Source organism: Danio rerio, chromosome 18 (assembly GCF_049306965.1).
Source record: "Danio rerio strain Tuebingen ecotype United States chromosome 18, GRCz12tu, whole genome shotgun sequence".
Taxonomy (NCBI): Eukaryota; Metazoa; Chordata; class Actinopteri; order Cypriniformes; family Danionidae; genus Danio; species Danio rerio.
This window is the reverse complement of record NC_133193.1, coordinates 22245675-22260725: the sequence shown is the minus strand read 5'-3', so window position 1 is coordinate 22260725 and position 15051 is coordinate 22245675. Positions and strand designations below refer to the sequence as shown.

The 15051-nt window shown below is 37.3% G+C and overlaps 2 protein-coding genes across 9 annotated transcripts in view; one reads left to right on the top strand and one right to left on the bottom strand.

The window, feature by feature from the left end:
* pgpep1l (pyroglutamyl-peptidase I like) overlaps positions 1 to 3535 on the bottom strand; it is a 26745-nt gene extending 23210 nt beyond the window's left edge. For 3 of the 7 annotated variants that reach the window (XM_073930320.1, XM_073930321.1, XM_073930319.1), the window contains exons 1-3: positions 2091 to 2344; positions 489 to 605; positions 101 to 327 (exon numbers count right to left, since the gene is read on the bottom strand). In XM_073930320.1, coding sequence (XP_073786421.1) covers positions 101 to 327; positions 489 to 605; positions 2091 to 2144 — 398 coding nt within the window. In that variant the 5' untranslated portion in view covers positions 2145 to 2344. Of the gene's footprint in view, positions 1 to 100; positions 328 to 488; positions 606 to 768 lie in introns of all 7 variants that reach the window. The other 4 variants (XM_073930317.1, XM_073930318.1, XM_073930323.1 and 1 more) reach the window with 4 other exon arrangements.
* Positions 2471 to 15051, top strand: synm (synemin, intermediate filament protein). 2 transcript variants are annotated; one of them, NM_001044875.2, is made up of 4 exons: positions 2471 to 3360; positions 6175 to 6299; positions 9757 to 9827; positions 9988 to 13009. In NM_001044875.2, exons 1-4 carry the CDS (start codon positions 2563 to 2565, stop codon positions 12213 to 12215), a joined length of 3222 nt encoding a protein of 1073 aa, NP_001038340.1. In that variant the 5' UTR covers positions 2471 to 2562; the 3' UTR covers positions 12216 to 13009. The 2 variants fall into 2 exon arrangements, with proteins under 2 accessions (NP_001038340.1, XP_073785313.1); XM_073929212.1 differs by lacking the exons at positions 2471 to 3360; positions 6175 to 6299 and adding an exon at positions 8942 to 9473 and having other exon boundaries at positions 9988 to 15051.

Genomic DNA, 15051 nt, shown 5'->3' with positions numbered 1-15051 from the left:
CCAGCAACCTTCTTTTTTTGGCCAGCAAACTTTTTTAACTATACCTTAAAGTAATACATTTTATCCATTATTCAAATTGTTACTGTAGTTGTTACAGTACCTCCCGGCATCCCTGGAGTAAATGACATCGAGCCCCATACTTTTTAGATGCTTGCCAAGAGACCTCATGTCTATGATGGAGTTCAGTTGTTCTGGTCCTCCCTCAACGCAGCAGTGACCAGCAGGACACAGACCGCTCACATCCTTGTCTTTGTAGCAGTAGTTCTTCCCTGTTTGCTCCAATGTGATGCCTTTGGCCCCTGGGGCTATGCCTAAATGAATGACCATCTGGCCATCGCAGGGGAAAAAGGTTTAAAATCTGTATCAACATTAATATAATCTCAGATGCTATAAACAAAAATATTTAAAGCATCTTGTAGTCTAATCTCTTAAGAGTTTCACCAGTTTCTGGTCTGTGTGTAAATAGTAGTTGACCTGTTTGAAGTTACCTTTGGAGTCATTGTTTGCCAGATGTCATTGAGGACTTGTTGACATTTGGCATAACTGACAGGAATCTCATTGATGTGGATCCCTATGTTCGAGCCAAGTCCTTCCATCTTTAAACCCTGCTCAAATCATAAAATGTGGCCATATACATTAAATCTGAATGTGGAGAATTTATAAATATGTTAATAAAGGTATAGTTCATTTCAAATAAAAAAGTGTTAATTTATTCACCACTGACTAATCTTCATAAATTTTAGTTATTTTTCTGTGACTTGACCTTACATGCAATAGGTGTCTAGAGGTCCTGGGTGGAGCACGTCGTTGAATTTTTGATGTTACTAGGTTTGATCATTAAAACCTCTTCTCAAATTACTGACATTGAATGAGCAAATTTAACTGTTATGAAAAGATTATACTTTTGTCATTATCAGTTAAATCTGTCGTTTTTTGTGAACAATAATAAACATTTACATTGTTAATGTAATGGTTGTGGGTGGCGCAGAGGGTAGTGTAGTCGCTTCACAGCAAGAAGGTCGCTGGTTCTAGCCTCGGCTGTGTCAGTTGGCAAATCAGTGTAGAGGTGAATTGGGCAAGCTAAATTGTCCAAAGTGTATGTGTGTGAATGAGAGTGTATGGGTGTTTCTAAATGATGGGTGACAGCTGGAGCATCTGCTGCATAAAACATATACTGGATAAGTTGGTGGTTCATTCCACTGTGGCGACCCCTAACTAATAAAGGGACTAAGCTGAAAAGAAAATGAATTATGTAATTGTTGTTGTTTGTTGCACTGATCAATCATTCAACTTCAAGATCAGGCATATAAATTTTCTTTTGCAGATGGTGTTTTTGACTCAAGTACCAGTAGCCACTGACTTCAGTTTTATGAATCACCAAAGACCAATGTTTGAAAAATGTATGAAGAAAGTAGTGACCTACATTTTGGATGGCCTGAGGGTGAGTAAATTAACAAGATTTTTTTAGATTGGGTATTTAAATTAATGTCATGTACATGTCTAAAATACTAATTTGGGAAGTTTGTGAAAAATGATACATTTTAATACTAAACAGAGTGAAAGACTATTTTGCTTTTCATACCAACGACATTGAGTAAAAATGTAATATTGAGGTAAATAATGCGTTCACACTGCTATTGCTTAATAAATTGTAAAATCAATGTATTGCCCATTGTTTACTTTAAAATGGTATATGTAGACGACTAATATCAAAAATGTATTTGTTTTACGTTACCTTTGCAGCCTCCCAACTTGGATTCACTACATATTGTCGAAAAGGACCAAAACCTAGTACATTAAACAAACAAGCGTCATCTCAAACACAGTAGCAGAGCCGACGACTTTGGCAGAACCAATAATATTTTCCTCATATTTAACGAGGAAACGAAGCCATTAAAACTGATAGCCTGGTTCTCGCATGCGTCAGATTACCAACCCAACCACATACCTGTGATAACTACAATTTCGCGTGTAGTGTCCATTATTTTTTTTAAAACTAAACTCTATATCGCCTATTTACACGAGAATAGAGGCACGGTAAGTAGCTGTTAGCTGATACTTTATGTAAACTGTCTTGATAGGGTTGTTACCTGACGTGAAAGTTTGCTCAAGTAAGGGAGTGCATTGTCGATTTTTCTCCACATGGGAGAGCCATCTCATATCCCATCACAGCTAAAGACGTACTCCTTCAAACGTCTCTCTTACCGGGACGGAATTTACACAACGTACCATGGCAAAGGACTGAGTCATGAATATTAATACAACGTGCTGACGTTCACAAAGCGTCCAGGCATAGCCTAATCAATATTCAACTGTTTCAGCGAATCTTATAGCCCTACTGGACGAACGTCGCGTTGCGTCATAAATATTCATGAAGTAAACCGTCACCATAGTAGGACTCGCTAACGGGACATGGGATCAGCTCAAATCCTTCGCACTTGTCCGACTCTGCCTCCGCCCAGCGCTCTTCATCGACGCAGAACACGGATGACAACAAAATATTGATTAGCTTCAAACTTAAACACGTTTAAGCTTTTAGATACTCTCAATTACAACGGGGAAATGTTTCGAATGAGGGAACCGTTTGAAAGCGAGAAGCTCCAGCTGCAAGAGCTCAACCAAAGACTCAGCCACTACCTAATGCGCTCGAAACAGTTGGAACAAGAAAACACCTGTCTGATTAACGAAATAAGCTCAATCAGGCAGAACAGGTCTGGAGAATGGGAAAGCAAGCACATGTCCGAGCTGCGAGAAATGAGGAGACTGGTGGAGCGTTTATCTTTCGAGAAATGCAAAGCGGAGATGGAGCGACAGAAGCTGCGCAATGAACTTCAGGCGCTGCAGGCGATGCGTTCAGATGAAGCCTCGGTCAGCAAAAGCATCGGGACTGAGCTTAAAGGCTGCGAGAGGCAACTTCAGAACGCTATTCAGGGCAACGGTGCTTTGGAGAGTCGTCTCTTTGAGCTGGAAACGGAATACAAGTTTTTGGAAGATGCCCACAGAAAGGAAGTGGCCCACCTGAGGGACCAGGTGCGCTCCAGAACTGTGCGAGTCGTGACTCAAACGCGTCCCGCTCCTCCAGCGGTTACTATGGAGGAGGTGCAGGAGTACGCAAACAACTTCACCGAAAACTGGCAGGGCACCTTGGAGATGTACCGCCTGCAGGTGGAGGAAATCGAAGAGTCGATAAAAGCAGACCACGCGAGGCTGGAGGAGATTCAGAGGGAAAAGAAGGAACACGCTTCGCAGTTCAAGAGGCTGCGTGACGAGATTGAGAAACAAACACAAGTGCAGATGAATCTCGAGGAGCAGCTCGTGAACATGCAAGATCAGTTCAGAGCTGAAATCACTCAGTATCAGGTGGGTGTCAAAGCCAAAACACAAGCTGCTCTATTAATAAAACATGGGATAGTTTTCCTGATGTGCGTTGGTGAAAACAGGGATTGCGTAAGGATGTTGTGCTCCTCCAGAAAGAGCGCCACACCCACGGCCCGCACTATGGTGACAGCAGCAGCACTGACACATCTCTGCCGATACACATTGGTGTCCCATGACGTTTTAAAGTATTTGTTGCACAGTTCCCATGGTTATGTAAATCTATAACCTTTTCGATCGTTTCATCCAAATTACCTAGAAACACATGGCATATTTTAAGCAATGACATATTTTAAATCACGCATTAAATCTGCATCCTCTTTCCATATAATACATAAACTGCTATTTTTATTTAGTTTAATAAATTTTATGCTTTTATAAAGTTGATATGCACCTAGCACCATACAGTATGTATGACAAATATGTGAAACACTTGTGTGTAAATGTGTAATTTTTTTTATTTTAATTGCAATAAAAGCTAATTAAATAATATTTTAGAATTAACATATACTGGATAAATATAACATTTTTACTTAAATGTACAAAAATATTACATTTCTGAAGACGAAGTGCCACTAATTTACTGTAAGCAAATCTTAATTTCTGTTCAAATATATTATGTAGTCATTCTAGGGCCATAAATACCTACAAAATAAAAGAACATTTTGCAAACAAAAAATAACGTATTGAGCAAAAATTAAATAAATAAATGCAAATCTCCAAAAATCGCAATGGGAAACTTAAGTTTTGAGAAATGAAAATAAAATTTGCTAACAAAAAAAATCAAGCAGAGCAAAAATAAATGGCAACACAAAACTATATATATATATATATATATATATATATATATATATATATATATATATATATATATATATATATATATATATATATAAACTATATATATATATATATATATATATATATATATATATATATATATATATATATATATATAGTATGTATTTGCAAGACATTTTTTATAGCATTGCCTTTACAAAACCGTAACTTTGGCGTTTACGGTAGGCCCGGACCTGCCTCCATTTAAGCGACCTGCCTCCATTTAATCGACGTCATCACCTGGAGACACAGTGTCACCAAGGTGGTCTTATAGCCCAGTTGGTCTGGGCCTGCCGTAAACGCCCAAGTTTCCTTAACTCCACCCTCTTGTCAAATCAGGGCCCCAAAGTGAAGTTTTTTACTTGAGGTTTTACACTCAGGCAATGACATTAAAGTAAAAGATTACAAAACGCACAAATAACAGATACCAAGCAGTCATCAACTTCATGTAGATAGACATTATCCAAACACCTGTTCTTACAATAGGCCCCTTAGGAGCACAAGTGAGAAGTGCTTTAGCTCTGCCAATATCCCTGTTTATCATCTCTAGCTCAATGTGCTTTAGAAAAATTGAGCATTAATGCTTTATCCCATGATTGCCTCTCTCCACAGAGAATGACAAATAAGCAGTTACTGAAGCAAAGTGCAAGCATCACTAAAGTGTTGTGTCACTGTGGGCTAAATTGAATGGGCTGTTTGGAGGATGTCAGCTTTGACATATTATTGCAACCAGCCTCGTGCCAAAATATTCAGAGTCCAAATCCATAACAGATAAGCAATTACCCAACAGCCTAATGACGCAGGCCTGTAATAAGCATTTACAAAGACATTTATCAGTCTATAGATTAAATGCTGTGTAATACTATTATGCAGGGTGAATGAAGAAGGATTATACATTTACTCCTGGTTTGCCTAGTTTTGTCATTTTTAAAACCAAACTTAAAATAGAGGAAAAACAGCTTTTGTGACAAAAGAAAATGCAGTGTGTTAGTATTAGATTGGGTAGTTAAGATGATAGAATTCCTACTTATTTAAATAAACTACACTTCCAGAGCAATCATGTGAACTCACCCAGCAGGCACATGACATCATAAGACATTAATATTAGGTTAGATTTTGGTCGTGATATCAGGTGACTAAAATGCAATGTCTAGTCAGCATCTAAGGACAACATTAATTTGATCCAGTGATATCAAATGACATTAATATTTGGTTGACTTTAGGTTGTGTTGGAAAGTGACCAAAATCCAACTTCGAGTTAACATCTTAAACCAACGTCATATATTGACATTAAATACTGACATTCATTCATCAGGTGTGGAAACCAAAATCCAACGTCTGATAGACGTCATAATGGTAACGTCCACACAAAGTCAATCTGTAACATCATTAGACGTTGGTTGATTTTAGCTTGGACATTGAACATTGACTTCAGCCGCACAATGGGTTGACAATGACGTCAACCAGATTCTCAGTTCTAAACAAAATGCAAAGTCCCTACGTCATTGGGGTGCAAGGTCAATCTGACGGCATGTTGATGTTCTATGCCTGCTGGGCAGCCTTAAGATGGGCATACACTGAGTGAATTTTGAGCCAAATTTTGATTCGTGCTTCTCCTTTTTTGGCTGTCATTGTGCGTAGTTTGTCACGCTGGGTTTAGTCAGTGTACAGGGGGAACAGAGAGGCGATTAACCTCTCCCAACCAGCAAAAAGAAGGTCGGATGAACTTCTGACATGCCAGAAATTTTCCTAGGCCCGGACCCTCAGGAAGGAAACGCATGTTTGAATCAAGAGCTATGAACCAAAAGGTGGAACTCAAGAGTCCTCACCGTACCTACTCAAAAACGACAAAACACAAGCTTCTGGGTTCAGGGGGAGTAATAGTAAAGGATATATTCTGGAATTCACAGGAACAATTAAAAGTGTATGATAAAAGTGTACTATCTTCTTGTCATGCAGGCTATTATTGAGGAACTAGAGTATGAGCGCAGAATGCTGTCCAGCAACATCTCAGATAAGCTGAAGGACCATCAAGATCTATTACAGGTCAAGATGGGTCTCGCTCTGGAAGTGGCAGCATACAGGTAAGAGCTTCTTCAACAAAATCAATAAATGTAATTACTTATTGACCTCAAGAAACCTTCTTTTTCATGACACCAGTGGCCATTACGTGAACTTCAACCAACAACTCATTGCTTGTACTTGCACTTCGCACACATAACAATCAAGAGACTGAATGTAATTGGCATTGACATACTACAGTACGTTGATATAAAAATCAGCCTACAAGCATTCATAGACAAATTAGGAAGTCAAGGATTTGTAAAAATTGTAGGGTGATAATATGTTAATTTTTTAACTGGGACAATAAAAAAAAAATCATGTTTTGTTCCGATTTTACTTCTCCTAAAAAATTCTTCAGTGCTAAGTGCTTCTAGTAGCATCCTTTTGGACAAAAATAGCATAATCAATGGCAGCTAATCATATAGTATAGAAGAAGAAAATGTCCATTCAGGTGGTTCTTTGTGTATTCTGTAAGTCCACTCTGAGATATCTGGTCACCCTTACACTTTGTCAACACAGTTTCAATTAATATAATGAAAAATATTTAAGTACTTTAACATTCTTTAGTTTTCCTTGAATGACAATGTAGTGCCTTACAGACAAGTTTTGAAAATAGTGAAATAATTTTTGAAATAGTTTTTCATTTTCTGATAATTCATGCTATGCATTGATTCCAGAGGTTTATGTATATACAGTTGACATCAGAATTATTAGCCCCCCTTTGAAATTTCTTTCTCTTTTTTAAATACTTCCTAAATTATGTTTAACATAGCAAATAAATTTTTACAGTATGTCTGTTAATATTTTTTCCTCTGTAGAAAGTCTTATTTGTTTTATTTTGACTTAAATAAAAGCAGTTCTTAATTTTTTAAAAGCCATTTTAGGTCAAAATTGTTAGCCCCTTTAAGCTTTTTTTTGATAGTCTACAGAGCAAACCATCACAATAACTTGCCTAATTACCCTAACCTGCCTAGTTAACCTAATTAACCTAGTTAAGCCTTTAAATGTCACTTTAAGCTGTATAGGAGTGTCTTAAAAAAATCTAGTCAATTATTATTTACTGTTATCATGGCTAAGATAAAATAAATCAGTTATTAGAGATGAGTTATTAAAACTATTATGATAAGTAATGTGTTTAAAAAAATCAGATATTGGGGAAAAAACAGGGGGACTAATAATTCTAATCCTAGCGAAATTAATCTGTGAGAATTTCATCAAAATACCTTCAACTTTAATTGTATTTTGTAATTAGAAGGCAAATAGATGAAATTATATGAAATGTATATGTTTTCCACCTCACCTGATTTACATCAGCATATTACCTTATTAAACAATGATAACCCAAATATTGACAGAACACTTCAATTTTATTACTTGCAAACTAAATTAGCACACACAGAAACATTTAAGTTTACATATCGAAGTCATTAATTGCCAGACTTCCGTGCAATCGGTCGGACAGTGCGATTGGTGCTATATTTTCAACAGTATGGACAGTGCGCGGATGACCACTACCCACCACACAACATACTGATCCAGTGCAGCCAATTTTTGCTAAAAAGTAAACCAATCCACCTTTTGTCCAGTTTTAGTCAGAAACTCACAAAGAAAACATGAAGCACGGTAGCCTTTCAGTTTTCATAAATCTTTGATCAAACTTTTATCTTTATTCAAAAACACCATTTTTATTTAAGCCTTGCGCAGCTAAAAATAAATATGTCATCATTAAGCCATCATTACCTTATTGCTAAGTAAGTAAAATGATTATTCTAATGCACAGATTGTGCTGTTATTCCTGTGTGAAATTTAGTCATTCGTATTCCTCTAGTACAATAAGCAGTCTTATTTTTTGTATGATGGATTATTGCTTGGTTTTTCTTGAGACACGATGTAATATATATATATATATATATATATATATATATATATATATATATATATATATATATATATATATATATATATATATATATATATATATATATATATATACATACATTTTAAATCCAAGTTTGACATTTTTGTTAAAATACTATCAATGAATTTATTCCAGTTCAAGCTCTGGAAAGAAAGACCTGTTTCTGTGCCCTTCTCCTACGTTCTCATTAAATATTAATACCAAAATTACTTGTGCTTCATGGACTTGGCAGACTTGTCTTCTCTAAGGACTAGTGCAGGAGACCTTGAAAGCCAATGAAATGTCTCATGTTCATATTTCATTGTTAGGGTCATTTCTGCATTCCAGTTTTTCTTAAACTAAAATCTAAACATCCTCTTAATCCAAGCACTAGAAAGATGTCTTTGACCAGTATATTGGCAGTAATCCGTCAACAATACAGTATTTTAAAACAGCAGCATTAAAGTTGGGAAATTTGCCTCTACTCCCTATTGTACGTCTCAAAATTGTAAATGCAAAACTCATTCTGTGTGAATGGGCCCTTATTCTGCAATTACAAAAGTATGTTGGGTATCTAAAACCTGTTTAGCAATGTGAATATATGTGCATGACTGTTGTCTGGTTAGATTTGAGTAGTTGAGTTAGCCACAGTCACCACCTCCAGCATGTGCCTTGCAGATGTATTTTTAGTCACTGCAGCAACAGAGCAACTAAAGCCCACCCATTTGGCAAGTTTGCATACAGCTCCACCTCTCTTGCCTTGTTAGACTGCTTAAGTCTCTGTTTTTCTGACCTTATCCCTGTACATTTAACAAACACTGACTGTATATGACTGTAAAGCTGTGTGATCCATTAAATACTTGTAAAAATGTAGCATTTGGAATTATTCAATTAAGCCACATCACAATAGAAAATTTTTTAGATCTTGTTGTTTCAATGCCATTTTTGTTACAGTATGTCACACCACTAATATAATCCGCCATAACAGGTAGGATTTTAAAGCTTTCTACATAATAATTGTAATTCGTCAAACAACATTTATACCTAATGTAAAATGTAAAGTTGGCCTGAATTAGTTTTGACACATAATGTAGACGTGTCTTTCCATTCGTCTGTTTAAAACTGCACCACATCATAAGCCATAATGAAAACAGACAGAGTGCATTGTAGCAGTTATTTTTAGATCAGTCTCGCAAAGGAATCACAGGGGACTTTCACAGGGATACTGTCTGTAGCTTCACAAAGTCTGCTTCGCTTTGGTTTTCTGACACATTTTTCATGTAAAAGCACTTTCAAGGTAGGTTCAAAGCGCTCAACAACCAGTTTAATCTATTAAACACAATGCTGGATATACAGTAAGAGTGTTGGTTATGTCTTCAGCTGTGTTTCTGCTTAGCATGAGGTGGCTTGGTTGGTTTTCTATTTGTCCTCAGTGTTGTATGAGCTTTTTCATGGTCATGAAAGATCATTGAGGTAGTCAGCATTCTCAATCTGAAAACAATTTGTCTAGGTCTACTTTATGATACTGTATGTTCTGCTCACACTAATTATTTTCCATTCGCCCTTGTCATGATCAATAGGGCGCTCTTGGAAGAAGAAGGAAGACATGCTAAAATGTGGTCTAATCAGCATTCAAGAGAAAGAATTATAGGTATTTGCTTGTTTCATTGAGCTGCTGTGCTATATGAGTTTTTTTTTAACAACATAGGATTTCTTATTAAGTTGATATTTTGCATATTTAGAACCACCTTAGAAAGTAAAATCTTCACAATCCTAATTTCTACCTACTGTCTGTTGTCTGTGTACTGTAGATATTAAAACACCAGCCCATGTTTACACTCCAAGAGTCTCTGTTAATTCTGCAAGTCGGCCGGATACAAGAAAAAAAGCCTTCACAGGATATGATGTTAAATATATGGAGCCTGTTTCCAGCATGAGATCCTCATCAACATCCAGTCAGTTTCATTCTTACGAACCCTCTAGGATTGTGCCCATCAGTGTATCAAATCGTGCCCAGCAGAGTCCTGATTCTAGAAGGGACATGATTTCATTCACCAAAGCAGCTCAAGCAGCTGCTTCCGGTACCTCAAAACCTGGAGTTTCTTCTGTAGAGGTAAAAAGAGAGGAGATAGATCAGAGATATCTGAGAAAAGAGGTCTCTCAGCACCCTTCAAAAAGCTCACCTGATCTTCCCCCCACTAGAATCGAAAGTACACCAAGCTCAACCATGTCAAAAATAGAGAAACCAAAGTCAGTGAATGTAATATCACCTACTGTGAGCTTGAGCAAGACCATCACAGAAGAAAGCCGAGAGAAAGATGTTAAACTGAAAGAAAAGAAAATGGATTTCAAACTAGATCAAGACAAATCTGAGGCATCAATAAAAGATAAAAGAGGGGATGTGAAAGAATCAATCGCCAAAGATGTGAGAGAGTCTGAACATGTGGGGCATAAGGTATTTGTAGGTGAGGAGAAAATGTTAGATGCTGTTTCTATGGAGGAAATCATTCAGAAGGTCATGAAACCAGCCGGTTTAGATCCTAAGGTCAGCTCATCCCCTGACTCAAAGGTCACATATCACGTAGAGAAAACAGAACAAGAGGATGGAACCACCAAGACTCAGATTGTCTTACAATCGAAAGTTGAGGAGGAGCTGGACCTGTCTGAAGATTCTGCCCTAGAGGAGCTTCTCAGCCAGGGAGTCAAGAAGGTCACTCTGGAGAACATCAAAGGAACCCCAACGGGAGCCATGATTGAGAACCTGTTGAGTCTTGGCCTGCAAGGTGAGAGTTTGGAAAATAAGTTGGTGAATGTGGAGGTAATCGAGGAACCGGTGGATTCTCAGAGTGATGAGGAGAGTGAAATTGAAATAGAGGAGACTGTGGAGATTAAGTCTAAACAGCCAAGCATCAGTCCCTCATCAATGTCCTTCCAAATCGAGGAGCTAGAGAGTGACCCTAAGACCACAAAACCCTACGAGACTGATTTTGCTAAATCCTCACGTTATGGGAACAGTGGGTCTATGCAGTTTCAGGATGTTTCCAAAGAAGAAAGTCTACCCTACTTCTCACATGGTAAAGACTCACAAGAATACTTCGTCTCCACTCCTGACGAGAACCTGTCAGAGTCCGAGGAAAAAGACAATGAGTCGGAGGATGGCGGAAGGTTTATGTCATATAGCCATTACGGAGTTGTGGATGATCTGTCTGATGAAAGATATTACCAGGAAGATGATCCAAAACGACCCACTGCTGAAGGTCACAGTTACAGAGACTCACCTGATTATGGTGACCGCTCGTTTCTGAGAGACAATATCCAAGACTGCATAATTGAAGAGGAGGTGCACGTTTCTCCCACTCTGCAACAGTCCATAGTGGGGATCCTGAGAGAGGACTCACTAGACCCCGAACAGCAGCTCAGAGGAGCATTAGAGCAAATCCAAGACACTGTTTCTGGAGCCCTCAAGGAAGAGCTGGCATTTTTCACGAAAGGTAGAGAGACTCCAGAGAATGTCTCGGTGGACATCAAAAAAATAGAACAAGTTGCAGACAATGGAACCATGACTATTGTGGCGGAGCTCAATGTGTCCCAGACGTTGGAGGAGTCTGGACTGCTGGAAGAAGCAGAAGATGATCCATCTGAAGAGCAGATCATGGCGGCGCTGAGCTCATCTCATCCAATGCTCCAGCAGGCCATAGGTGGAGCTGCCGGTACAGGATACACCATGAAAATTTCCAAAGAGGAGTTTGAAACGGACGAAGTGCCATGGATGACCACCGATGAAGAGTTCCAACAGTGGAGCTCAACCGATGGGTTTGGCAAGACAGAAAAACACATCAAGCTCGGCCCTACTGAGAGATCTTTTACTTTTCAGATGGATGTGAACAACGGCTCTACTGCATCAGTGAGTGAAGGAGCCATCGAAGTGCAAAGCAGCTCTTCTGAATTCTCACAGACTCAGATGATTGAGCCACACTTAAAGGTCTGTCATGAGAAAAGAGTCGCAACTGTTTATCTTGAAAGCCCCAAAGATGAGTAATAGCTTAATGGAATAGCATTCAATGATGCATTATAGCTAAAAATAGCATGTCAGTCACAAAATTAGACAAATAATATCAGGTACAGTGGTCCCTCGCTATAAGGCGGTTCACCTTTCGGGGAGTTTTGCATTTTGACTTGCTTTTTTTTTACAGCACAACATGTTCTGAGTCTGGATTGGTTGTAGACCACTGTTTATCAATCTCCTCCGTGCCATGTCTCCTATTCATACAGAATGCGTTCGGCTTGCCAAATTTGCATAAATCTTTGATCGCTAGCAGTGTGACACTGAAGTGCTGTATTGTATGTTTGCAAGTTTTTTCCTCAACAAACCCTACATGTCGACGAAACATTTTGCACCATCAAAGGCACCTGCGGTAGGACCTAAAGGCAGAGGAAGATGCTAACCATCGCAAAGAAAGTTGGACTTCTGGACATGCTAAAGTAAGATAGAAGTTACGTGGCTGTAGAGCGCCATTACAGTATAAATGAATGTTCGGTTCGTTAGATAACGAAGGAAAAAAATAACATATGGACAAAAGCAGCAATAAATTTCAACAAGGATTAAAAAAGGCTTGTAACTGTACACAACAAGACCTTCAAAAATATGGAGTCTGTTTCAGTGACTGCAGTTGGTTTCATTCTATAAAAAAAGACTTATTTTTCTACGAAGGTTTTAACTTTAAGAGTGTTTGAACAAGAAAAAAATGTGAAAACTTTAATGCCTGTCTGAGAAAAGTGTATAACGTGTGTGGTGAGGGGATTTGCAGCCTTAAAACATCTATAATAATAGTTAAAAAAAAAAGCCAACTACTTCGTGGAATTCGCCTATTGCGGGTTATTTTTAGAACTTAACTCCTGTGATTATCAAAGGACCACTGTACTTGAAACTAGAATTAAAAAGCATACACTGATGTTCAAAGGTTTGGGGTTTCAGTAACATTTAAAAAAAGAAAGTAATGTTATTAAGCAAGTTATAACTATATTGATAAAAATAAAAGAGGGTATTTTTACAACATTTCAAGTTAAGGCTGTTCATTTGAATGTCTAAGTTCTCAACATTAATAAGAAGAACTTTTTCATATTGCCTGGAAAAATGTTCAATTTTAACAACCCCCAAATTTTGTGTCTGACTTAGCTAATGTGTTAAAAAAGCTAAAGCGAATCATTTTATTACTCCATTTTGATTCATTCTTTATATATATGTTCATCATTAATTACCTGGACATTTTATTTCATTTTTACTATGATGCAGCTTTAATTAACTAAGCTCAGAAAAAAAATAACTGCAGTATTTTATTTCTTTTTCATTTCAATCATCTTTCAAAGAAATATACACTGTGGACTTTATCTAAACGCACAGTTTGTTAAAGTATGGTTTTGTGCTTCTAGTTTCCATGGCATTAAGCAAAAAGCTTTTTTTTTAATGAAATACATGTTAAACAAAAGTTTAAAAAATGCATAGATGTATGCAGAAATTGTAACATAGCGCTCTCTTTAATTGCCATTATTCATAGGATCACAAATTTGTTTAGTCACACACTTGGATGTTGTGTGGTCTGTCTTTTGGCCAGAGTCAGTATTTAGCTGTACCTAGAGCGAGAAGCACTAGATTGTCCTTACTGTCTCCCAGAGATCTCTTAATCCTTAAATGACATTAGACCAGCGAGGACTAATCTAGCAATCCTGCTCTTCCAGGACGACACATTTTTCATTCTCTGGTATACTGTGCAGAGACAGTAAGAGAGGGAGGGGGGGTGTGATCACAGGAATCTCACATTAAAAATAAGTGCTAGGCAGCTTACACACAAGTGTGTAAGTGCTTCCAGAATAGCTATACGGTGCTATTAAGTCTGTGTCACATTCTATTAGCAGAACGAGGATTCAGCTAGTCTAATGAGAGTCTATTCTTAGGCTTCATACTCTGCCATTGAAACCACCAGGTAAAATAGTGTAACAGCTTCATGTGCGTTTCCTTCTATTTTTCTACATACTAAACGTACTGTTATCAGATGCTAAAATGATGTCTGTTCTGTGCCTATTAACAATGGTGATGGTGTATGTAGAATGAGGAAGCATGTTGAATTATTATGAAAAGTCATTATATCATTTAACGTTTCATGTTCATATTATTATCTATTTTAGAAACCAAAAAAAGAGAACAATTGACCTTATTCTGCAATGCGGAAGTAAGCTCTTCTCTGAGATTGTTTTAGAACCTCCGATTCATTTTCCTATGAGGAAATCACTAGGAATATTAAACGGCAATAAACAGTCAAACTACCTGCTCTATAAACAATTGTGTTTATGAATATACAATATACAATACATAAAAATAAAATAAGAAGAAAACACAATTTTGCAACATCAGCTTGCAGCCTGACAAGCGTTTTTTTACGACTGAAAGTGAATGAGACCGGAAGTCTTGAACTAATGAAGTTTAAATGGCTTCTTACGCACTTGCATAAAAAGAAAAAGGTCAATTAGAAATGTTAAAAAGAGAGAGATCTTCAATATATGTTAACACAGTAATCCCAGGGTTTCTTAAACAAGTTGGGATACATTTGATTGTACTTTATTAAAGTTTAAAACCAAATAATAATCAGTGGTGCCTAATTTCATTTACTGTGTTTTTTTAACATTGGTTTTCATTGAAACTCACTCACATTTTTCACATTTGAAATGGTCATGATCTGCATTTAAAAGTTTTACAGTGTGTTGTTTTCTGGGGTCTGCTTATAATGTTTGCTAGATTTTTATATATATTTAAAAAACAAAACAATGTAGAGGTAATAAGCTATTTTCTATCCTGTATTTAAAACTCTTTCTGAAATTCA

Bases quoted from the DNA above. Each gene is read 5' to 3' on its own strand.
- synm (NM_001044875.2), top strand. From the start codon at position 2,563: ATGTTTCGAATGAGGGAACCGTTTGAAAGCGAGAAGCTCCAGCTGCAA. The intron at 3,361-6,174 runs GTGGGTGTCAAA...CTTGTCATGCAG, and splicing joins CTGAAATCACTCAGTATCAG to GCTATTATTGAGGAACTAGA. The intron at 9,828-9,987 runs GTATTTGCTTGT...TGTGTACTGTAG, and splicing joins TTCAAGAGAAAGAATTATAG to ATATTAAAACACCAGCCCAT.